Here is a 24,073-nt window from a genome sequence, read left to right as displayed (position 1 = left end):
GGGGGGGTCTCACTAATTCATTAATAAAGACTGATTTGCTGACAATCTGTTTAGTTTACAGCATAGGGGGAAAGCAAACAAGACCCTGCTAACAAAACAAAACGTTAGGGGTTAGTGAATTCCCAGCTGAGCCCAGGATTAGAGATATGATATCTTAATGTAGGAGAGGGGTGCAGGCTCCCGGCCAAAAGCTCAGATGCCACGCTTACACGCTGCCTCAGCCTCTCATCTTCAGCGCCTAATTGCAGGGAAACAAAACCCAGGGAAGTGCTGGTAAGAGGGACTCCTGCATTCAGTCTATCCAGTTTCATCTCATCAATTTCATTCCATCGCTTGGTTTCTGGTTCCCCCTGCTTTCCTACTCCCCAGATTTTCTTATTATCTAGTAAAGATGGTCCTCGCTGGGGATCAGGAATGGAAAAGAACCTTTCCCAAAGGGATAATACTGTTTAGTGTTTTTGGAATGTCAGCTTCACCTGAGGATGTAAAGAGAGGCAGAGGTGGCAGCACTGGGTGGGAGAAAATAAGTCTCGGACAAGGTGATGTCTGAAAGCAACGATTCTTAAGACAACATGAAATACATTTTTTTAGAGAGAAATCTAGGGGAAAGTTTTTGATTTGGTTAAAAAACGGTTATCACCACATACTCTTGTTACTTCACCTCATTCCCCCCACTCCCACTGTGTGTGTCGCTGCCTGTGAGTGTACAATGGTGATGTGTGTGTGTACACGGGCAGTTCCTTGATATCTTGAAAGTGACCAGGTGCAGGTGAATTTGTTGGTACTTTCTCCGACATCCCCCTAAAGATTCTATGAAGAACTTGTTTCTTCATTTACCCCGGTTAAGGCTGGAAGATCTCTTGATAAGACTGTTGTAGTCTTACAGGGTGTTGGCAAGAGCTAACTGATCTCTGCCTGGATTCTAAGTGGCGTTTTCTTTCTAGGGGGAAGCAAGAGGGATGCTTGCTAGAGATTCATGGGTGGAAGGCCCAGAAAAAAGAAAAAAAAAAAAAAAGGATCTGGTCATTTTCCTAAAATTTGCTTATGTACAAACAGCTATGACCTCTTAGGGGGAACTCAGGCCTTAGAGATGGGGATGGGCAATGGGCGCTGGAGAGGGGCTGTGGGTACGCTCAGCTCCTCCCAGGCCCAGCTCCAAGGGGAAGGTGTTAGTATTTCGCATTGCTGTTGAATACATTTACATTATAAGTTGGAAACCAGGGCCTGTGAGTGAGTGAGAGTCTCCCTCCGGTTGGGAAAGGGGTCGAAGAGCCTCGCTGGGGCCTGGGAGGCCCCTCCCCTGGGCTGCCAGGATCCGCCTCTCTATTCCCCAGATAAATTCCTAGTGTCCACCAAATTCCTCGGCGCTCTCTCACTCTCCTCTAGGCCACGGCTCCGGGGTGGGGGCGCAGAGCGGCCGGGTTCCTTCCCTAAGAAGCCCTGGCCCTGGCGGCTCCCTCTGCGGAGGGGACAGGGGTGCGAGACCCCACCGGGACCCCATCCCCAGCTCCCAGCACGCGGAGGCCGCTCCACCTTGCACTCTAGGGGGGCCCACTAGTTTCCGGGTCTCTCTGTCCTCTCTCTCCCTCCCCTCTCCCCCGCTCATCCTCTCCCGCGAACATGTCCACCGGCTCCCTCAGCGACGTGGAGGACCTCCAGGAGGTGGAGATGCTGGACTGCGACGGGCTGAAGATGGACTCGAGCAAGGAGTTCGCGACTTCCAACGAGAGCACCGAGGAGAGCTCCAATGGCGAGGCGGGGTCGCCGCCCAAGGGCCGCGGCGGCCTGGGCAAGCGGAGGAAGGCGCCCCCCAAGAAGAGCCCGCTGAGCGGGGTCAGCCAGGAGGGGAAGCAGGTCCAGCGCAACGCGGCCAACGCGCGCGAGCGGGCCCGCATGCGGGTGCTGAGCAAGGCCTTCTCCCGGCTCAAGACCACGCTGCCCTGGGTGCCCCCGGACACCAAGCTCTCCAAGCTGGACACGCTGCGCCTGGCGTCCAGCTACATCGCCCACCTGAGGCAGATCCTGGCCAACGACAAGTACGAGAACGGGTACATCCACCCGGTCAACCTGGTAAGTTCCCCGGGGTACCGTCGCCGCCCGTGCGCCCCGCGATGCTGTCCGTGCCCAGTGTGAGCGCGGGGCTGGGACCCCGCACCCCGCTCCTTCCCGCCCAGCGCCTCCTCCAGGGACCCTGGCGGGAGATCCCCCCAAGGCCCTCTCTCTCTCTCTCTCTCTCTCTCTCTCTCTCTCTCTCTCTCTCTCTCTCTCTCTCTCTCTCTTCTCTCTCTCTCTCTCTCTCTCTCTCTCTCCCCTGCAAGCCGCCGGAGCAGGGGTGATTTATGCAAGTGTTTGACGTGGCAGCCTGATTAGGAGTGTGCAAGTGGAGAGAGCTGGCAAAGAGGAGGATCCCCTTGCACCCGCGCCACAGGACTCGCGTGGAGGGACTGGTGCGGGGACGGGACAGGGAACCTGCGCTCCAAGGGGCATGTTATGAATCCCTTGATTCTTCCGTTAGCGGGAGAGTAGAACTCGATTTCCCCCCTCCAGTGCTTGTGAATAAAACCGCCCAACTATGTTTCTCTCTCAAGCACGTATAGGACCGTTAGACATGGATACATCAGGTCCCCCATAATTAATTGTCATGTAAGTCCTGGACCACTTAAATATTCTGTGCTTCGCCTGTAAGTGGGTTGACATTTTTAAATCCCAGAAGTTTTAGCAAATACCAGCATTATTAGTACCTTCTCGCCAGTACTGGTGTAACAAATAATGTTAAAGAGGTCGCTTTCAGCCAAGATTTAAGAACATTTTAATTTTTTCTATTTTTAAAAAGTAATGCTCATTGAGCTTAATGTGTTTTTTTTTTCTCCAATGCATTTTACTGTGAAAGAAATATATTTTGTTTCTTTTTTCATGGGATTTGATTTTTCAAACGTACAGGCACCAAAGAAAAACAACACTTCCTAGCACCTCTGTTTGTGTCTGATAAGAAGGAGAGGTTTTCCTCTTACCAGCCGTCTTATCTGCCAGAGCTAGGGAGAGAGGTTTGAAGATCTAAATTGTCTTCTCACTGAGTTAGTTTCAGAATTTGGGGGAGAAGGGAGGGGTGCAAAACCACGTTTTGCCTCGAAAAATATTTTCCCCTCCAATTAAAAGTCTGTTTTTCCGAATGAGACGAGTCCATAGCTTTTTAAAATCTGGAAGTCAAATGAAAGCAGTGCCTTCGTTGACATTTTACTGCTGCCTTTATCTTTGAGCAAGAAACTTCCATGAGCTTTATCCTAAAAGGCCCAGAAGAGAAGGCTGTCCTTGCTTAGCCCAGGAGGAAGATGATCTTAAATACAATATGAGTGTCTATTCTTTCATTAGTATTTTCCCCCCTTAAGAGGTAGCGATTCACTCGGAATCTGTGGCCAAAGCCCGCATTTGTGATGGAGGACAGGAAGGTCGGCAGGGGAAGATAGATGGGGCTAAAAGCAGGAGGTCCAGGAAACCTGACCAGGGCCTCAGCAGAGGGGCGAGGGAGATTCCCGGCGAGAAGTCTCCGCTGGGCCTGCACCGTGCACGGGCCTCTTAGGGCTTAAGAGGGGCCTTCTCTCTCGGGTTTCACTTTGCCCCCAAGAAGTGGCATCTCTTCTTTGCTCTGCCTCCCCGGGCTGTGCCTGGAGCCAGCGCTGCTGTTGGCTTTATCCAGCCACAGGCTCCCTGTGAATGCAGAGATCCCGGGTCTGGGAGGCTCGCCGCTGCCCCCAATCGAGCCCTCTCCTTCCTTCCCTCTGGCCCCGGGAACCCACCCCATCCCTCCTCCGCGGCCACTCAACTCCTCCGCTCTTCTCTCCTGCAGACGTGGCCCTTTATGGTGGCCGGGAAGCCAGAGAGCGACCTGAAGGAGGTGGTGACCGCCAGCCGCTTGTGTGGAACCACAGCGTCCTGACCTTGGAGGTGCGAGTCTGGGAAAGGCGCGCTCCCCTCCCGGGGGAAGAGCCCGGCGAAGGCGACCCCTGCCCTCCCTGCTGTCTGCCTCTGCTTCCCTGCTCCCCCCCCAACCCCCAAAGCTCCTCTCCCAGGGCCACCCTGCGAGAACACTTTACAGACGAGGAGATTCGAGATTCGTTTCCAAACCCGAGGAGATTGGTTGTGCTTCCAACGATTCCCACCTATTTAACGTTATTCCTGGTTACCGTGAATTGACTCTGCGAGCCTTGCTGGTCCAAGTGCAATATGTAATTATAAATATATGAATAGCTAATAAGAGCCTATCGATGTGTATCTTCTGTACCATATGTTGTAAAGTGTAGATCATAGAATAGCTGACTTTGACAGTCACCTTTATAAAGTAATTCACTCAAAGATATATATATATTTTTCAAACAAGTTTTTCTACTTTTGAAAATAAATCTCTCTTTATATTGCTAAAAGCCCTGCCATTTGGTGTGATTTAAAAAAAAAAAAAAATGTTCTTTGGGATAGAAAAGTGGAGGACTACAGGGAAGCTTGATAATATAAATGGTTCTTTTGTGCCTCAACCCAAACTCCCAGAGATAGAGAAGGATGAGGTCCAATTTCCACTCTGATGTCCAGATCAGGTTTTGCACTGAAACTTCCAAAACCTGTCTGCGCTCCCAGGTTATTTTCTGTACAATCAGAAATAATGTAACCGTAAACAAAGAAAGAGCAGAGTTAAAGCTGCTGTTACACAGAAAAGGAAACTCTGATGGTCATGGATTCCACCAGGTCATTGCTGACGTGTTGCGGGAAGAAGGTAAACCCCCAGTTTTAGAACTTTCCAGGCAAGGACCTGTAACCCGCGGTTAGAAACCAGTGGAGAAATGCTGGGAGCTCATGAGAAGGGTCGATTCCATATCCCTTAGGAGATGCTTCCCGATTTTCAAAGTGGCCACATCCATGACACGTTTCTTATTAATAACTAATTCGTGTTAGCAACCAGCCTGCCTGCCTGTCGGTGAAGGTTAGCCAGTGCGCTCAGCTCCCCGCCACGACTTCCGGCGGCCTGGGCTTTTCTTTAAACATCTCCCCGGCCTCGGAACAGCTCGTCGGGGAAGATTAAGTTGAGATAAACAGAGAGGCAGGGCCCGGGAGCCTGGGACCCGCTTCCCTCGCTGCTGCCCCAGCGCGGCCCGCGGCAGCCCCCGAGCCAGATGCCACCGAGGCTGTTTAATGTTCGGGGTTATGACCGCAGTGTTTACAAGACGTCTTCGGTTATTTATACTGTTATTCCTCGCAGAGGGCCTTGAAACTTCCGCTTCGTTTGCTCTTTCTTTTGGGGTGTTTTTTCTTTCTTTCTTTTTCTCGATTCGGTTTGGTACCTGGAGGACTCGCCTCCTACTCACCCCAAATTCGGGTGAGGGGTGGAGTCCTCAGCTGGGCCCTCAAAAAAGGGGCTTGTGCAGAAGAGGGAACCATCCCTTGCTGGTGATCAGTAAACACCTTCTTTCTCCGAGGGCTGGGAGCTGCGGTGATGCCGCATCCACCTGCCTGACATAGGCCTCTCAGAGGGTGCCCTTCTACCCTCCTCCCCACACACACACATTGGACCTTGAAGGTGCATTTCAAGATCTGGACACCTCCTTAATCCCCAAATTCTCCTATTGGGGGACACTGCCCTCCCCTCCATGGGCAGAGTTCAAGTCCAGGATGAGTCCCAGCCTGGATTCAGTTTTTTGGGTTTCAGTTCAGCACGTTGTCTAAGTTCCCATTTGGGTTTTGTACAAACCAAAAGCTCAGAATTCTGGGCACTCTGTGCAGGCGGCCCCAAAGAGGAAAATGTAGGCTCATTCTCTGAGGACCCCAAAATGCAAAGGGATTTTTATGAAAGACCCCGGTGCTTCCCGCCTATCCTTTGAAACCTTGGCTTCAAATTTGAGACAGGAGGCTATGATTTTGAAGCAAGTGGGATAAGCTCTAGTTCTGGGTCCAGCTTTCCTAAAAGGGAACCTGGTCACCAGTTTTCTGGTCTCTGCAGATGGGGATCAATGTGATAATAATAATAATTCTTTCCTTCTTTTGCCTCACAAAGCGTTCCTGGGCTCAAATGAGATTATATTTGTGCAATTGATTTCTAAAAGAAAGGGTCCATGCAAATATCTGTTTCTTTGATTGAGTGGCCGTGAGCTGTCTATGCTAGACCCAACCCAAATGTGTGTCAGGCAGGAAGCTCCAAATATTATATGTTTATAATGTACAGATGATTGTAAAAATCAAAACACCTCCCTTGGATGCTATATTTAACCTCACTTCTCTCTCTCTCTCTCTCTTTCTCTCTCTCTCTCTCTCTCTCTCTCTCTCTCTCTCACTCACACACACACACAAACACACACACACACACACACACACACCCCTTTACCCTTCTCCAATGTCCTCCGAATTTGTCAGAGCACTTTACAAACATGAGTGTTTCCTACAAATCCTGAATCCAAAAAAAATTTAGAGACCAAAGATCAAATCAGGAGTGGGACCAGCAATAAGAAGGGCTACACCCATGGGTGTACTAGTATGGCTGCTGGGAAGCCCCACCCATGGGAGCCTCGGCCCTGGGACCCAGTGCACTGGAGATGACACAGTTGTCCACTGAAAGGAACAAGCAATACAGTGGCGGTTACTGTGCTGTGGTCATCAGGAGCCTAAAGAACGTGGAAACCTGGTCGCCCCACACTGCCCCACACAGGCATCCCCAGTCTAGACATCTCTCCTTCCCCAAGCACCCTCCTCTTAAAGCAGGTCATCAGCACCCCCACACCCACCACACCCTTCCTCCCTGTGCCTCTCATTTCCCTGGAGTCTGTCCATCTATCCCCATGGGGCTTCATCGCCAGGCTACCTGCCCAGGAACGTGGAGTGACTTGCTTTGAATAGGAGACTAGGCTGCCTGAGAAGGAAAGGGGTTCCCCTTTAGCCTCAAGCCCGTGTATTTAGGGGTAAGAAATGGGGAGTGGGAAGTGTTCTCTCTGTGACCTCTTGGTTATGCAAATTACCTTAGAAGGTGCTTTCTGGAAGAACCAGGAGAGCATCTGAAACTGGCTATAGAAGCCTGGAAGGAGAAGGAAGTGCTTCAAGTTAGCATGTGTCTGGGAGTTCTCAGGAGGAGGGATATTGAAAATGGACTGTAGCTGGGGAAGTCCCATCTCTCTCTCTCTCTCTCTCTCTCTCTCTCTCTCTCTCTCTCTCTCTCTCTCTCTCTCTCTCTCCCATTGCTTATGTGACTTTTTACAAGTAACTAGTGCAAGTTGGTCCGAAGGTTGTGGGTTATTGTTAAGCTGATTACAAGTAACTAGTGCAATCTAGCAGGGTTTCCCACTCTCAGATACCAGACGTATTTCTGAAAAGAGATGTACGTGATAAACAAGGTGGACCCAGCTGGTTACATCCAGTGACCAGCGGGGAAACACTGCCTGGGCAGACTTTGAAGCCAGTGGCTTTTCCGTGGGTAGCGGAATCGCCTGCGCAGCTGGAGGCAATAAATTGCTGGGCTCCTTCCACTCGAGTTCCAGATTCAAGAGACCTGGGAAGGAGCCCCATAGTTTGTATTTCTACCCAGTTCCCAAGCCGTGCCGCTGCCGCCGCCGCCGCCGCCGCCGCCGCTGCTGCTGCTGCTGCTGCTGCTGCTGGTCCTGGGACCACACTTGGAGAATACTGTTTGGGGATCTGTCTCATTGGAGAAACAAAAGAAGTTAACGCAGAGGGAAAGGAAATATTTGGGAAATTTTCTTAAGAGGCTGCACATTCTGGGCTCCGGTCTCAATTACTTCTCTAGGCACTCCACGATGGCAGGCAGTGTGGCCTTCACGCTTACATGAGTTCACGGTGCGACCCTGGTGTGTGGATGCGCAGTGCGCTCGCCTTCAGCGCTCAGGACAGATTTCAGTCCGCAGGTGATGGATTAGGACCTGACCGCATTGGGACCGGGCTGCTGTGGCCTCCGAGGCGACCTCTAAAAGGGAGAGAGATCTGGGAACATGGGACCCAAGCATCTTGCGACTCCTCAGTTTCAAAGAGGGCCCCTGGGTCCAGGTCAGCAAAGACCTTCCCTTCGCCCCAGTGGGAGGAGGTTTTATTTTTTATTTTTTAATTAATTAATTAATTAATTTGTTTGTTTGTTTGTTTGTTTACTTATTTATTTATTTATTTATTTATTTATTTATTTATTTATTTATTTTTCTGGTTTGGGGCCCTAGCCGTCCAGCTCTTTGGAAGCCGGTCTGCAGCCGGAGCGCAGAGGTGCAGGAGTGAGGCGGATGCTGGGTGAGCGCAGGGCGGAGGGGGTGTGCAGGGGAGAGCCCCGAGCCCCAGACAGAGCGGGGAAGGACTCCTCTGCGGCTTTTCTGCTCACCCTTTCCCGTCCCCCTCCCCCACCCCCCTCCACCCGCCCCTAAAGAGCTTTTGGAAGTAGGAGGGAGGAAAAGGAAGGAGGCTCCGGGTTCCGAGCGCACACAGCCTGCAGGGTCGCCGGCCCTTGGCGGGTGCGTGTGCAGCTTGGGATCCAGGCGAGGACCTGGGGTTAAGACCCCACACCGCCCGGGAGGGGATTCGCAGATCCCACGCAGTGGGCGAGTTAAACTTCCTTTCTGAGCTTTCCATCCTTCGCTCCAAATGCTGCTGGCTCTGCCCTTGGAAACTCGGGTGGTGCTGAAGGCTTCTGAGGACCCAGCCGGCTTCCTGGGGTTCTTCCTGCACGTGCCTTTGATCCTTAGGTCTGGTTGGCTCCCCTGGCCACCCTCCCGCCGGTTCACCGAAGGATTAACCACCCCTGGGATTAGGCTTGAGACTCCCTCCCAGGGCAGAGGGAGGAGAAAGGGGTGGAGAGGCGGAGAGAACCACCTTTTAGAATGTTCCAAGAGTTGGGAGAACAGACTCCTGGAGAGCAATGTCACATCATTGCTGTACCCATCACCCACCCTCGTGCCTGGCACCTCAGTCAGTGTTGAATCATTAGCTGGGACTCTGGTGAAAAAAGGAGATGTGATAGAGGGCAGCTGGAGCTAAGCATTGACCACGGGGCGGCTGCTATGCTGGAATTGAAACGGAACCTCTCATGTTGAAGTCTAGGTGCCTATTTGATTAAAGCAAGCGTCCAATAAAAATAAATTTAAAAAAGAAGAAAGCAAACAGACATGATGGGACTAGATGGCATCAACTGGAGGTGGGATGTTTGCCCTGCCCTGCCCTCCCTGATACTCAGATGAAATTTGTTCTTTCCCTTTACTGTTGAAAAGAAGATTATCAGTTTTGAATTTATATGGCCCTGAGATCAGAGGCATTCACCTAAAAGTTGCTTTGAAGAGTGAAAATAATGTGAAACACTAAGAATAAAATGTTCACAGAATTTATTTTAAAATCAATCCAGTTGTTGATAAGGAAGCCGTCTGTTGCCTTTTACAGATGTAATTTGCACCTACATCTAGTGAACGGTACAGTGAAGAGATCTTTTGACAAAGTATTTGCCCTTTCAGGACCTTGGTTCTTCCATCTATAAAATGGGTATAATAATGACTACTTCAGTAGGATGATGTATGTGGGCATTGTCTGGGATGTGATAGGCTTTAATTAATTTTGGTTTTCTTTCTCTCTTCTCCTCTTCTTCAAGTCATTAGATTACCAAAGTGCCTGAAAAAAAAAATGATATGCATTTTTCCTAGATAGTTAGCTCTCTAGTCAATAGCAAGCAATTATTAAATTCTTGTGATAATCCAGTAGCTTCAGGTCTTGAGTGTGATTAAAACAGGTTATCATACAGGTCTTACCTTTCTTCAGTGAGACCTTATCACATTATCTGCAGTGGATCCTCCCCTAATTCTGTGTTTCAGCACTTATCACCTTATCAATAACAGGTAATTACTTTCTTTACTGAGTTTGTATCTTTTTCTCCTTGCTCCAGGAGGGCAGGGACCGTGTCTGGCTGGTTAACCTTGCTTTCCCTCGCACCTAGCACAGTGACAGTTACATGGTAAGTGCTTGAAGAAAAATGAATGCATAAAGCCTAATAATAAGCTTTTTAGAGATACTTCTGTCTGCCAGACAAGCTCATGTTGCACACTTCAGGTCAGTTGTATGTATGTATGCCTCTTGTTCTGTGAGCTATAGCTGGCTGGGGATGGGTGAACAGGTTGGCTGCTGGCTGAGGCAGAATATTTTTGAGACAGAGACTCTGGGTGCAACAAGAATTCCAAATCTGTTTGTAGCAAATGTAATCTATTGCAATCAGGGCTGGGCTGTTTGCCTATGGCCACTTGGTTTTATTCTGCTACACCAATGGTGAGCAACATATATTTGGGAAAAGGTCATGTTCACAGGTATTATTGTGTCTTTGTTGGGAGAAAAGGTAGGAATAACAGCATGAAAGCATATATTCATAAAACCTAAATGTCCTACCTTATGGAAAAGAACAATTTCATTGAGAAAATCACCACCACTTTTTAGCCAATAAAATGCAGTTATTGGACATATTTATTTAAGAAATAATAGCATAAATACAGCTCATTTGATTTTCTATTCCATTTGCATCACATAGAGCACATTCATATTTTATCTTCAAAAAAACTCTAATAAGGATGTATTTTTCATTTAGGGCAACTGAAACTCAAAGAGGGGAAGTAAATCTTGAAAAGTTATATAGTGAATAAGTAGCAGAAATCTAAGTATAGGATTTTTGTATTTCATTAAAACTGAAATGGATTCCAATCTTGAACACAGGCGAATCCTCAGGTAAAAGGATGATTAAAATTCTAAAAAGGAAAGAAATGCCTCCAAAACAAAGAACATACATGATTTTTTTTTTTTTTTTTACTTACAATAAATCACCCCTGAATCTAATGGCTTAAAACAATAAACATTTGTTATTACTCATGAGTCTGAGAACAGTTGGTCAGTTCTGCTGATCTGAGATGGACTCTGCTGTTCTCGCTGGACTTGGTTGTATCTGTGGGCTGGTGATTTGAGAGTTAACTAGTTAAGGATGACCTCACTCACATGTCTGGTGGCTGGATGGGTATTGACTGGAATGATGAGGGTGACAGATCCCCATCCAGTAGACTAGCCTGAATTTGTTCTCAGTGAGACCAAAGAAGGAACAGAAATTCACAAGGCCTCTTACACCTGGGTTCAGAACTGGCATAGCATCACTTTACCTGAGTTCTATTAGCTAATGCCAGTCACAAGAGCTTCCTATTTTCTTCTTTAAAAAAAAAAAAAAAATAGCCGAAACCGGTTTGGCTCAATGGATAGAGCATCGGCTTGGGGACTGAAGGGTCCCGGGTTCGATTCCGATCAAGGGCATGTACCTTGGTTGCGGGCATATCCCCAGTGGGGGGTGTGCAAGAGGCAGCTGATCGATGACTCTCATCGATGTTTCTAACTCTCTATCTCTCTCCCTTCCTCTCTGTACAAAATCAATAAAATATATTTTAAAAAATAATAAAAAAAAAAAAATATATATATATATATATATATATATATATATATATATATATTATTGATTTTTTTACAGAGAGGAAGGGAGAGGAATAGAAAGCTAGAAACATTGATGAGAGAGGAACATCGATCAGCTGCCTCCTGCACATCCCCCAACTGGGGATGTGCCTGCAACCAATGTACATGCCCTTGACCGGAATCGAACCCGGGACCCTTGAGTCTGCAGGCCGACAAGACGCTCTATCCACTGAGCCAAACCGGTTTTGGCAAGAGCTTCCTATTTTCAAGGGATGGGGAAATTAATTAATTTTGGTTTTCTTTTTCTTTTCTCCTCTTCCTCAAGTCATTAGATTACCAAAGTGCTTGAAAGAATGATATGCATTTTTCCTAGATAGTTATCTAGTCAATAGCAAGCAATTATTAAATTCTTGTGATAATCCATAGCTTCAGGTCATCTTGAGTGTGATTAAAACAGGTTACCCATTTTGGAGAAGCTGCAAAGTAACATTGAATAAAGCATGGATATAGAAAAGGGTGGAGATTCCAGGTTATTTTTGGAATTAATTTGCACTGTTAAGCTTTAGGCCTGGGTAGGGGCCCTCCAGCTCCTTCTGATCACCGGCTCTGCCCCTGCCCAGGCCTGCCCAGGTCGAAAGCCTCTTGGGCAGGAGTGGACCTCTAGCTCCCTGAGATCCATCAGAACAGACCCCCAGCTCCCTGCAATCAATCGCAGGGTGTCCGCTCCTCCCCAGGCCTTACCTCACAGTGTCCTGGGTGCCAGCATGTTCCTGGGACACAGGCTCTGGGTGCCTCCGAATGCAAATTAACTGCCATCTTTTTTTGTTTAATTTGCATAGTCACTCTGATTGGCTATGGCATAGCAAAGGTACGGTCAATTTACATGTTTGTCTATTATTAGGTAAGATAATTAACACCAAAACTATAAATGATAGGTCATGCCTGGCTGGAGTGGCTCAGTGGTTGAGCATTGACCTAAGAACTAAGAGGTCACGTTTGATTCTTGGTCAGGGGAAGAAGATATTGTATGTGATTTGGGGTTAGGGTGTGAGCGCCATCCCACCCCAATGCCAAGGGGAAAGGATGAGTCTGCTATCTCGAGGGGTTGTAGAGATTCCCTAGGGCTACTTGGAGAGTTTTGTGTGTTCTTTGGGGATAGAGGAGTGTCTCCTTCCTGAAATCATAGAAGTTAACTTTGGGGCAAGAGCAAAACCAGGTCTGAGATACTGTGCCGGGATCCATATACCCAGAGCTTGTCCCCCATGGGAAAGAAACAGCAGACACAAGGTCATCATTGGCCCAATCCAAGCAGAAAGGCAAAGGGATACAAGCAGTAAGTTAAATCCACAGATAGAGCCTCAAGTCACCTCCAGAAGTGGAGATACATCTGCCTGGGCAAAAGAGAGTGCCCATAAGAGGAAGCTTGGCTCTGAATATCTGCCAGGTCCAAAGCACGTTACAACGAGGCTCTATTCTTTTAAGTCTCTGGAACCACTGCTTTCTATTTCAACTTTCGGGAGTCAGAACCTAGAGGAAGAGAAAACACAGGGAGGAGAGACTGAGATGAGGCCAACTATATTTTCCTTCTCCACTTCCAGCCTCATGTAGGCCTGTTCTGAGGAGTTAAGGTTTAAAATGTAAAATGGTTCCAAATTGCTATTAATACTTACGTTGGACATCCAAATTACTGAATTCTGATTCCATGACATTTTATTTATTTGTTTGTTTATTTGTTTATTTATTTATTTATTTATTTATTGTGTGACATTTTAAACTGTGTACTAAGAATTACCACAAAAGTTAGAACTTGCCAAATTTTCATTCAGGAGAATAAAAAAGACTTTTCCCACTGAACACGTTTTTAAAGAGGCAATAGGAGAATGGGTAAATAAAATAAGTAAATAAATGGTTGGAAATCATCAGCAGACCAGTTATATTTATAATATGGAGTTTCTTTCCCAAATAAGTTGAAAGATTAACACTAATTTTTTCTCCCCATGATCCCATTTTCTGTGCCACACATAAACTGAGCATCAAGATTTCCTCTCTTATTTACACCAATGTATTCTTTCTTTACATAGTTTTTATACATCTATTCTTTCCTTTATATTTCCCCTACCTTCCACTGTTCTATTAAAGGTCCAGACTGCCTCAGATCTTGGTTAATATAACAGTTTATTAGTGCCTTTGATTCAGTCTTAGACACAAACTCTGCCTGAAAACATAGTATCTATGTTTCCTTGCCTAGCATCCAATGCCTTTCATGATCGGACTCTACTTTCCCAACTCTAATCCTACATCTTCCCTATCCGATGTGTTTGTTCCAGGTAAACAAGCATGCCTCTGCGTCTTTTCCTTATGTCTAAAATAGCCCATGATCATGGCTATATTTCAGTTTTGTGAAATCCTATCCTGCCTTCAAAGTCCAACTCTAATGGCCCCCTGCTCCAGAAATCCTTTCCCAAATACTTTGGCTTGAAGGTATTAGCTGTAGTGTGAGTAAGGTGGGTTCTAGAATGGTTCAAATTGATACAATTAAATCAACTACTAAGTGGAAAAGACTTAACAGTTGGAGGTTCCTATCAACATAGATTTGACCATTTAGTAAAATTCATACATCTGGATCAAGGGTAGATTGACAAAAGGGCCATGATTGACATAATGAAACAAAATCTCCATTCTATATTCAGAACTTCCAAGGAATTTATGAGGGCCAGAAGAAACTTTGTCACCAGAAAGGTACTTTTTTGGTAAAATAAAGTTTATTGGTTTTCAGGGAGGTTGGATGAAGGACCCACCTTGATAGTCCATGTCCAATTAGAGGGCAGAAACCATGTAGTCATCTGAACAGGTAAAGTATAATTTAAAAATTGATTGACTAAAGCAGAGCATTAACTAGAAAGGAAGAACACTGGGGCTGAGGAGGTATACCCACAGATGGAACATACTTGGAAGAGAAGCAACCTTCACAGGCGGATATCCACTGGAAAGAAAAAGATCCTTGGATTGTTCTGGGCCAGAGCTGATCCACAGCTGGTCTGAGCAGAGGCTGGCAAGCAAGGGACTTGGGGAGGGACTAGCATACAGGGAACATTCTCCTTGGATCCAGGCAAGCAGCGTCTGGCAAATTGGGAACCTTAAGAGGGAATGTTCAAGTGACAGTCATCCAGAGAGATGTCACCAGAGGCGATCTTGGGTAGATGTCCTCATAGGGAAGTGTTGTGCTCCACTGGCCACTGGATGCTGCTGGCCACTACGTGCTGTAGGAGCCTAGCCTATAGAGGCCACAGAAGGAGACTGCTGGAAGGAGCACAGAGGGTAAATGAGAGAGTGCTCTTTCCTCCTGCAGTGTCCCTCCAGCGCCCTCTACCGACAAATCTTAACACTGTACCAGCTGCAAAGGAAGGAAGCTTAGAAGACAGAGCTCCAGAACAGTGGATTGGGAGCTGAGAGGCAATACATTGGTAAGTGGAACACTGCCAAAACCATTATCTTCTTGTGACCTTATTTTTCTATTTAGCAGAAAAAATAAATAAATTTGTAAATCATCTTCCCAAGGATTTCTCTAGATAAGATACCACAGTCATCAAAGAATTCCAAGGGAACAAAATATATGATTGACTCTTGGTTTAGAGTAGATGCTTGCATACATTACGTCCCTGATGTAGGATAATGCAATGTGCACTATATTGTATAGTAAGCAACATGTAAGTGCATGCTACCATTCTTTCTACTTTAACATATGATGAAATTGAAGCTTAAGAATACATAGTGATGTGTATAAAAATCTAAAACTGGGGAAATACGTGATCAGTTCACTAACTCAGCCTAATTTCTTGCCAACAGACTAATTTTGTGTCTGTAATGTGCCAAGAAATTTTAGGTTTTAGACTGAAAACATGGTGCCTCACTGAAGACTTCAAGAAATTCTCCTTGCAAACAGTTTTTACTTTTTGGATGACACATTTGGATGAATGCCTTAAAAAGGCAATAGAAGTTATGATTTTTCTCTATGAAATTTGATATTTCATAGTGATCACACAAAGTCGAGTTGTGCACACATCTCCACTGCTGGGGGATTCCCTCCAGCCTACCATTTATGGGGCACTGAGTATGTGCTAGGCACGGTGCTATGTGCAATGCATACTTTTTCCTGTGTAATCCTGCCCACCCCTTAGTGGGTAGCTAGTACTACCCAGTGTTTCAGGTGAGGAAACTGAAGACTGAAGAGGCTAAATACCTTCCCCAAAGTCAGCACCTAAGTGGTGGCACTGGAACTTTAATCTAAATATTAGGTCTAGCTCAGGTCTGACTCCATAAGGCCATCTGGTCACCTTCTGTTGTGCAGCTTTATTTTAAATCATCTAGATTTCTAAAAATATAGGAGGAGGTGAATATACTTCTCAGCTTCTTTTAAATAATAAAGGAGATTGCTCTGTTAAGATAATTTGGCTCCTTTAAGAATAGTAAGCTGGTTTACAGGGTATAGCCCGTTACCAACCCTGTTAGATTGGCAGGGGGAGAGTTACTGATATAGTGCCCCTTCCCCAGTCTCATTAATTCTAGGTGAGGTACTGCAGACCCTGGGAACTGGATGTGAGTAATTTGCAACTGTCTAGGACAGTGGTCGGCAAACTACGGCTCATGAGCCACGTGCAGCTCTTTGGCCCCTTGAGTGTGGCTCGTCCACAAAATATCACGGCCTGGCCGAGTCTAATTTGAAGAAGTGGCATTAGAAGAAGTTTAAGTTTAAAAAATTTGGCTCTCAAAAGAAGTTTCAATCGTTGTACTGTTGATAGTTGGCTCTGTTGACTAATGAGTTTGCCGACCACTGGTCTAGGATGAGAATAGTAGCTGATATGGTAAACATTTTGGAGGGCTAGTTTTCATGGTCTTGCTTCTTACCCTGAGTGTGCTGTTGGAAGCATCACATCCACGAGGGAAGGGGGGGTGGGGGCAACCTCCACACAACCCTGGGGCCTCCTTTTAACAAAAAATAGATCTCAGTGCACACTTCTGTGATACTCAAACTAGCAGAACTTATATAATTGCTGAAAGGAAATCTACTTAATCCTATATAGTAAAGATCTAATATGCAAATGGTCGTCATGCCCCCATGCCCTCAAACCGGGGCTGGGGGATCCTGAGGCCGGGCCAGGGGACCTGAGGTTGCACTCTCCCCGCCCTGCAGGGTTTGACGGGGTAGGGCTGGCCAGGTCTGGGTCTCATGTGATTTCAAAGCACATGGGGGTGGGTGGGGACTTGACCCTGGGTCCCGCGGCGTGCCCCACACTCTGACAGGAGGGAGATTTTCAAGAAATTTTACTAATTTTCTTTCATCTCTGACACTTCTAATTTGGAGAAAGGGCAAATAGCAATATTAAAATATTTCCTCTAATTAATTCCCTTTTAATGTGCACAAATTTCATGCACCGGGCCACTAGTATTTAAATATTTGCTTCACTTACCATTCATTAAATTCTATTTAATATTATTTCTATAACATGAGTATCACACCCAAGGTATATGATTGTGAAAAAAAAAAAAGTAGGAAGAGAATTTTAAGAATTTTATATCTTATAATGGATCATTTTATTTAATTCTGTTTTATAAAAATGAAATTGTGCACATCTAGACCTATTTTTTAAGATAAAAATATATATTCTGAGGGGCCTTTTGTAGATGACTCAATCCTGCCAATTATATCTTCCTGGGAGGTCAGTCAGCTCCAGAGCTAGGTCTAATGCTGTGCCCGGAGTCCTGATGCAGCCGAAAGAGGGCATCACATTATTATAAATCTCACTAAATGAGTCCTAATAACAGTGACAAAAGATAGCAACTGCTGTTGTAATTAATGGAAATTCACTTTCATGCTTTCCTCAATTCTCACACTTCTCTGTGCAGTCCGCTCCTTTCAGTTTTACCATCACGCCACAGGGTGGCAGCCTTGTTTCTCGTTTCCTCCTGTATTTTCCTGGCAGAGAGTCCCATTGTCACTGAATCCATGTTGGGTTTCAGAAGAAACCTATGGATGCAGAACCACGTTCTGGAGGAAACTAGTGGGAAAAGTAGTGTGGCCTTTGTTTCCTTATTTATAAAACGGAATTGATTTACAAAATCCCTTCTAGCTATAGCTTAGGATTCTGAAACCAACTTGATACTGAACTTGAATCTACAATACTAACACTGTGGCAAGAAGATGGTGGGACAAAGCCTTCAGGAGCAAGCTGAACAAGCACCCGCAGAGAAGAGGGAAGTAGTGAGGGAGGGCGTGAACTGAGAATGTTCCCAGCATTTTCTAAATGGAGGCAAAACAAACAAAAAACAACAAAAACCAAGCCCAGCAAACCTCTTGAACAGTTGAGGATCTCCAGGACAAAAGAAATGAAGGAAGATTGTGGTGGAAGTTATAAATGAGCCAGAAAACACTTGTGATAAGTGTTTAATTTCCATAGCCTAGAAAATGTGCCAAAATCAATCCTTATGTATAAAATTACCATCTCTGAGGAACACTAAAAAAAAAAATCAATTTCTAATGAAAATAATTCTAACAGCTTCTTGGAGGAGAAATACAAAACCATGCAATCCAATCAAGGCATAGTTTCAGGAGGGGGAAAAAAACACCTAATCAATAGTAATGTAACTTCTTTCTCTGAAGAAAAAATAATTTAACAGTAAGACAGGTCTGACTATATATGTTTTTCTCAATACCATGTCTTGAATGTTTACCCTCTGTCAACAGAATTGAAGTGCCTCCTTTATCATTTACTAGTTTCCTTTAAATCATGATCTATATTTTCTATTCTTTTAAACTCATATTTTTGTCCATCCCTGCCTACATTTATACTGCATTACTGATTTTTAATGTTTTTATATCTGGCAGTTTAATACTTTCCTTTTGCAAAATTGTCTGTTATACTCTGACATTTTCTTTTTCAAATAAAATTTAGAATCTGATTAATTATGTTAAAATTATAATTAACTATTGATTGGGTAACATTCAATTTATAGATACATTTGAAGAGAACTGACTTCTTTATACCATTGATCCTTTCCATCCAAGCAGTTTTACACTTGCTTTTCTTTTCTCTCCATCTTCTGTTTCTCTCTCTGTGTATTAGCTTTATTTCCTCATAGTATTGTTCTTTTCCTTACAGAAGAGGATATGTCAGCTTATTGCCCTCAATAACAAAAAAGAATAGTGTTTTTTTTCCAGATCCAATTCAATAAATCCTGGGGTAGAACACTCTTTGACCTGGCTTGGTCACATACCTTGTTCCCAATCAATCATAGGTGCTTGGGGGGGGGGGGGGGGGGGAGGGATTATGAATCCAATTAAAGGAGATAAACCATAGATTGAATTCGGCAGAGATAATACAATCTAAAAATTTTTAACCGTAACAGGGAATTGGGATGTTGAGGAATTGCTAGAAATAAATAAAGAAAATGCTAGAGGAAGAGCACCTATAAGGAATAGCCATTACCTCCAGAGTTGAGATGGAACACCCAAGGAAGACTCCACCCCTCTAACATGGCTGAGCTCCAGACCTTATTGGAGAGGTCATGGTCATGGCTCACTGAATAATAGAATTTGCTATGATGCTTGACATACAGAATTCTCTGGGACCCACCCTCTAGGATCTTTGAGTATAGTCAATCTCGATCAGGTCCAGTAATAGCTAAATGGTGAATAATAATTTTTTCCCAATGTACAAATATATAATAAAGGGGGGGGGGGTGAGATAATAAAAATGAATGTGAAGGGGCAAAAAGGAGGTTCAATATGCAATGGTTGTAAGCATATACCATAAACTGCTGGACAAGAATAATAAGGGTAAGAAGGACATCACTTCTCCAGCAGAGACATGAGACCTTGGGTCAATCAAAGTGGCAAGACTCCTTTGTCTATTATTCTCAAAGACCCTGCCTTAGAGAAGTGTGAGAAGAAATCTCCTGGGACTGCCTTGACAACTGAATTCATCTCTCTTCAGATTCAGAGACCGGGACATTATCTTTGAGGCAGCATAATCAGTAGATGCCTTTGCCAGGCTGAGGTCTCCTGGCAATACCTTAAATCTTTCTTGGCTTTCAATCAATGTCATTTGGGGAAAATCCATTAGCTTGTTATCAGAAACCTCACTGAGACGTGAGCTTTGAATATGGACTCTGCCCTTCTGGTTTCTATCTCTTGGAAACTGGCCTGGCAGCTCTGTCAATCTCCCTAGATCTTAGTTCATTATCTTTGCCATAGACTTTATCTGAGGGCAACCAGAGGGAACAGAATGGGGTCATAAAGTCAGGTTACAGCACCAGATTCTATGCCCTAAGCTGTATACCCCTCGCCTGGCATAACATAAGGGGCCTCAGCAGAAGGTATTTGAGAGGACTCCTGAGGGATGAGGCATTCCTGGCTCTGCAGGGTCTTCACATTCCTAGTGCATTAACCTTGAGTGGGGCAGAAATTTTAGTTGTGTCAATGGACAGAGTAGATATCTGATCCCCATCAATATTAGAGAATGAACCATTGGCAGAAAGGCCTCCTAACAAAGCTGTGTAAGCATCATCCTACTATTGCCTACCTCTACATAAAGGTCATGCTGAACCAGTCTGTCTATCTCATAGTACTAAGGACAGCAAGCAGTAGCTAACATATTCCAATAGACTATTTTAAACCAAGTTCATAAAGCTAGAGCCTTAGTGAGCATAACTATCTGCAGTGAAGGATCAATTTTGTTTCTAGTTACCAACGAAACACAGAAAAATGCTTTCATAAATATGAAACTGCATGCTTAGTTGCCAAAATAGTGTCAAATTATTAAAAGTTGCAAAGTGTTCCTCTCAATGTCTATACCTGTTTCATTACTGATAAGTACAGTTTGCAGACTGGCTTTGGTCTATACATCACATTTTATTTATTTATTTTTTTATTTATTTTTTTTATTTTTTATTTTTTTAAATTTTTAAATAAGTTTTTATTTTTCATATTATTACAAATGTTCCTTCCCCCCCCCCCCCCACCATTGCTCTCCTCCACCAGGTTCCCACCCCACCCTCTGCCCTTTCCCCTCTCCCCATTGTCCTCATCCATAGGTGCACAGTTTATGTTCAGTCTCTTCCCACGCCCCCCTCTCCCCTTTTCCCCAAGAATCGTCAGTTCACTCCCCTTCCATATCTCTGATTCTATTATATTCAACAGTTAATATTGTTCATCAGATTTTTTTAATTTCCTTGGTTTTTAGATTCACTTGTTGATAATTACGTATTTGTTGTTCATAATTTTTATCTTTGTTTACTTTCTCTTCTGAAAGAACCCCCTTCAGCAATTCATATAATTCTGGTTTGGTGGTGATGAACTCCTTTAGCTTTTTTTTATTAGTGAAGCTCTTTATCTGGCCTTCGATTCTGAGTGATAGCTTCGCTGGGTAGCTTATTTTTGGCTGTAGGTTCTTGCTATTCATCACCTTGTATATTTCTTGCCATTCCCTTCTGGCCTGCATGGTTTCTGTTGAGAAGTCAGCTGACAATCGTATAGGTGCTCCTTTATAAGTTACTACCTTCTTTGCTCTTGCTTCTTTTAATATTCTCTCTTTATCTTTTGCTCTTGGAATTTTAATAATGATGTGTCTCGGTGTGGTCCTCTTTGGATTCCTTTTGTTTGGAGTTCTGTGCACTTCCTGGACTTGTAAGTCAAATTCTTTCACCAGGTGGGGGAAGCTCCCACAATGAGCCCGGTATTGGGGTTCAGTTCAGTTGGAAGTGGAGTTGGAGGTGGCGTTCACAGCAGTCTGGAGCCCCAGTCTCCTTCCCGTCAGGGCAATCCCGCGGCACAGCCTACCGTCTCTTCTCTGGGGGCAGTGTGCGCGCCTCCGGGACCTCCTTTCTCCGCTACCCTGGGGTTCCGACTTACAGCCCAGCTCCCTATGGCTGAGCCTGAGTCCCCGGGGTCTGGCCCAGAACGGGGGTTCAGAGCAGTCAGGGGCCCAGCACAGTCGGAGTTTTATCTCCTTTCCGCTAGGGAACGCCCGCCAGGCACTCGGCCTCCCTCCTCTCCAGCTCCGTCCTCTTCTCGCGTGCCGCGTGTCTCCGTACCTTGGGCTTTTACAGCTCCTCCGTGCTTCCTTCTGGTTTTCTCCTTGTTTCTTGTTGTAGGATTTCCAGTCAGTCGACTTTCCTGTAGTTCTGGGTAATGTCCATTTTATATTTTAGTTGTATTTTATTAAAATTGTTGTGTGCGGCTGCGGCTAGTTGCCTACCCGAGCAGCCATCTTGGATTCTCCTGTATACATCACATTTTAAGTAGCACTGATCTAACTGAAAAAGCTCACTATTTGGTTAGCCAGCCTATGTGTCAATTTCTGTATTAATTGAGAGTCTTTTTAAAAATATATATTTTATTGAATTTTTTACAGAGAGGAAGGGAGAACGATAGAGAGCTAGAAACGTTGATGAGAGAGAATCATTGACCAGCTGCCTCCTGCGCACCTCCTAACGGGGATGTGCCCGCAACCAATGTACCAATAATAAGGGTAAGAAGGACATCACTTCAGAGACATGATTCAGATTGACCAGAATCGAACCCGGGACCTTTCAGTCCACAGGCCGATGCTCAATCCACTGAGCCAAACCGGTTTTGGCTTAATTGAGAGTCTTGATTCAGAACATCACTGTATATTTTAACCTTATCTAGCACCTGAATAATGAAGCACGTTATAAGTCCAGTGGAGCCCATGGTCTTTATCTCATTGTCTTACTTCTTTCATGAAGTGAATTCCTTTGTCAGGAGAATGGTGTATAGGCGAGTGTGATAATGTATAAACACTCAGTAAATCTGTAGATGGTGTTTGCAGCAAAGCCAAATCCAATTCCAACACAAGAAACTATTGTAGTGAAGCAAACTGTTGACTGATCTGTGATAAAATTGAATCCAAAGTAATTGATGTGCTTGATATCACGTGTCTGCTGGCCCCTTGGAAGGAGGGTGCCTCCTAAAGATCTGAAAACTGGGTCACTGTTGCTGTAAAATCGATTTTCAGCAGTTGCAGGAATCACCAGAATAGAGCCTTTCTCCTGCCGCTCATTCCTTGGTACATCAGACCATGATACCTGGCAGCTCACAGCCCTTATGTCCCCTAGCGCTTGGAAGAAAACCCAAACTCCCTTCTATGATCTGCAAGGCACTGAATATTCAAGACCTTAGCTTCTCTCCAACTTCATCTCATGTTGCTCTTCTTGCTCTGACCAGGATGCCCTATCTTAGCTAGTAACTCCAGCACAGCAAACTCTTAGCATATCCTGTTCCCTCTGTCTGGAACACTATCCACACCCCTCCCATCCCCACTCCCTTTAGAGACCTGCTGAAACGTTACCTCCTGACAGCTGTCTTCCCCACTACCACAGACGTTACTTTCTAATCAGGCCCTTCTTCACGCTACCTAACGCAAGCTGTAATTATTTACTATTATTCAAAAAACAATTTAGCACAGGAATTGAAACAAAACGGAAATGCCATATTTCTGCAGAGCCTTCAAGTGTTCGGGTATTTTTTCTTAACACTCAGAGGGGGAAGCAAAAGATCAAGAGGCATCTTTGAAGACTCACTAAATAATGAAATGTCCAAATGGTTTCCTATACCCATAACCTCCCAGAAGTCAGCCCCTGTCTTCTCTTTCAAAAGGAGAGCGGCATTATCCTTTTTCATCTACGATTCACATCCATCGCAGGCCAGGCACCCAGGGAGGCCGCCTCGTGGCCTTTTATTAAACCGGAGGCCCGCGCAGCCCAGGAGTGGGCTCGGGCGCCGCTGGGTTCTGCGTCGCCGGGCTCTCGGGGCGTTACCTGGAGTCTCGCTCCCGCCCGCATCTCTCAGCCACCCCACTGCCCCAACCCCCGAGTCCCGAGGGCGCCCTCGGACCGCAGCCGTTCAAACTGGCGAGAGTGCCCCCTCGGGGTTCCCGGGCCGTCTCCTGGTTACTTGGGCGCAGAGCTTCGAAGGGGCCTCAGCCCCCAGGCGCCCAGCCTTCTCCTGAGCGCCCTCCTGCCCGGGCTGCCTCTGCCTCCCCGCACCCGGGTCCCAGCCTCGGCCGCCCCCTCCCACGGCCCATCCTCCCGGCGTCCGGCCACGCGGCGCACAAGCCTCCGGCTCCCACGGCAGGTCCTGGCCGCAACCAGAACTAAGTAAGGAATTGAAGAGACAGGAGACAGTGTGTGACCTGAGGTTCCTGCTCATCTATCTATCTATCCATCCATTCATCATCTGCCTACCTACCTATCAATGTATCTATCGACCTTCCTATCCACCCCCCACCCCAACCTCTTACCTATCCATCCATCCATTATCCATCCATCCATCCACCCACCCACCCACCCACCCACTATCGCTCTCTATAGGACTACGATTAATGAGAGCTTTAACTGGAAAAAGCCAAGTAGGACTTTTTTCCCCCCAGACAGAAAATGTCTTAGAAAATGTAGTTTTAAAGTCTAGCTTTACTAATTATGTTACATGGTGGAACTTTTCTATAAATTGAATGAGCTCACGAGAAGGCTCCAAGGTTTCGACAAAATTGAAGTCCACTAGTATTACACTTTACACCAAAAATTACGTACTTGAGTTTAGGGATCAGCCAGATAC

General features: G+C 45.5%; 1 protein-coding gene across 1 annotated transcript; it reads left to right on the top strand.

Moving 5' to 3' along the window:
* The first annotated feature begins 1,200 nt into the window (after positions 1-1,200).
* TCF21 (transcription factor 21) lies at positions 1,201-4,414 on the top strand. The gene is made up of 2 exons (XM_084889345.1): positions 1,201-2,070; positions 3,845-4,414. The coding sequence occupies exons 1-2, from the start codon at positions 1,621-1,623 to the stop codon at positions 3,932-3,934; spliced, it is 540 nt and encodes a 179-aa protein (XP_084745471.1). The 5' UTR covers positions 1,201-1,620; the 3' UTR covers positions 3,935-4,414.
* Positions 4,415-24,073: the final 19,659 nt, after the last annotated feature.

The sequence above is a fragment of the Pipistrellus hanaki genome (genome assembly GCF_964339955.1).
Source record: "Pipistrellus hanaki genome assembly, chromosome: 7".
Classification (NCBI taxonomy): domain Eukaryota; kingdom Metazoa; phylum Chordata; class Mammalia; order Chiroptera; family Vespertilionidae; genus Pipistrellus; species Pipistrellus hanaki.
This window is presented reverse-complemented; position numbering and strand designations above follow the sequence as displayed.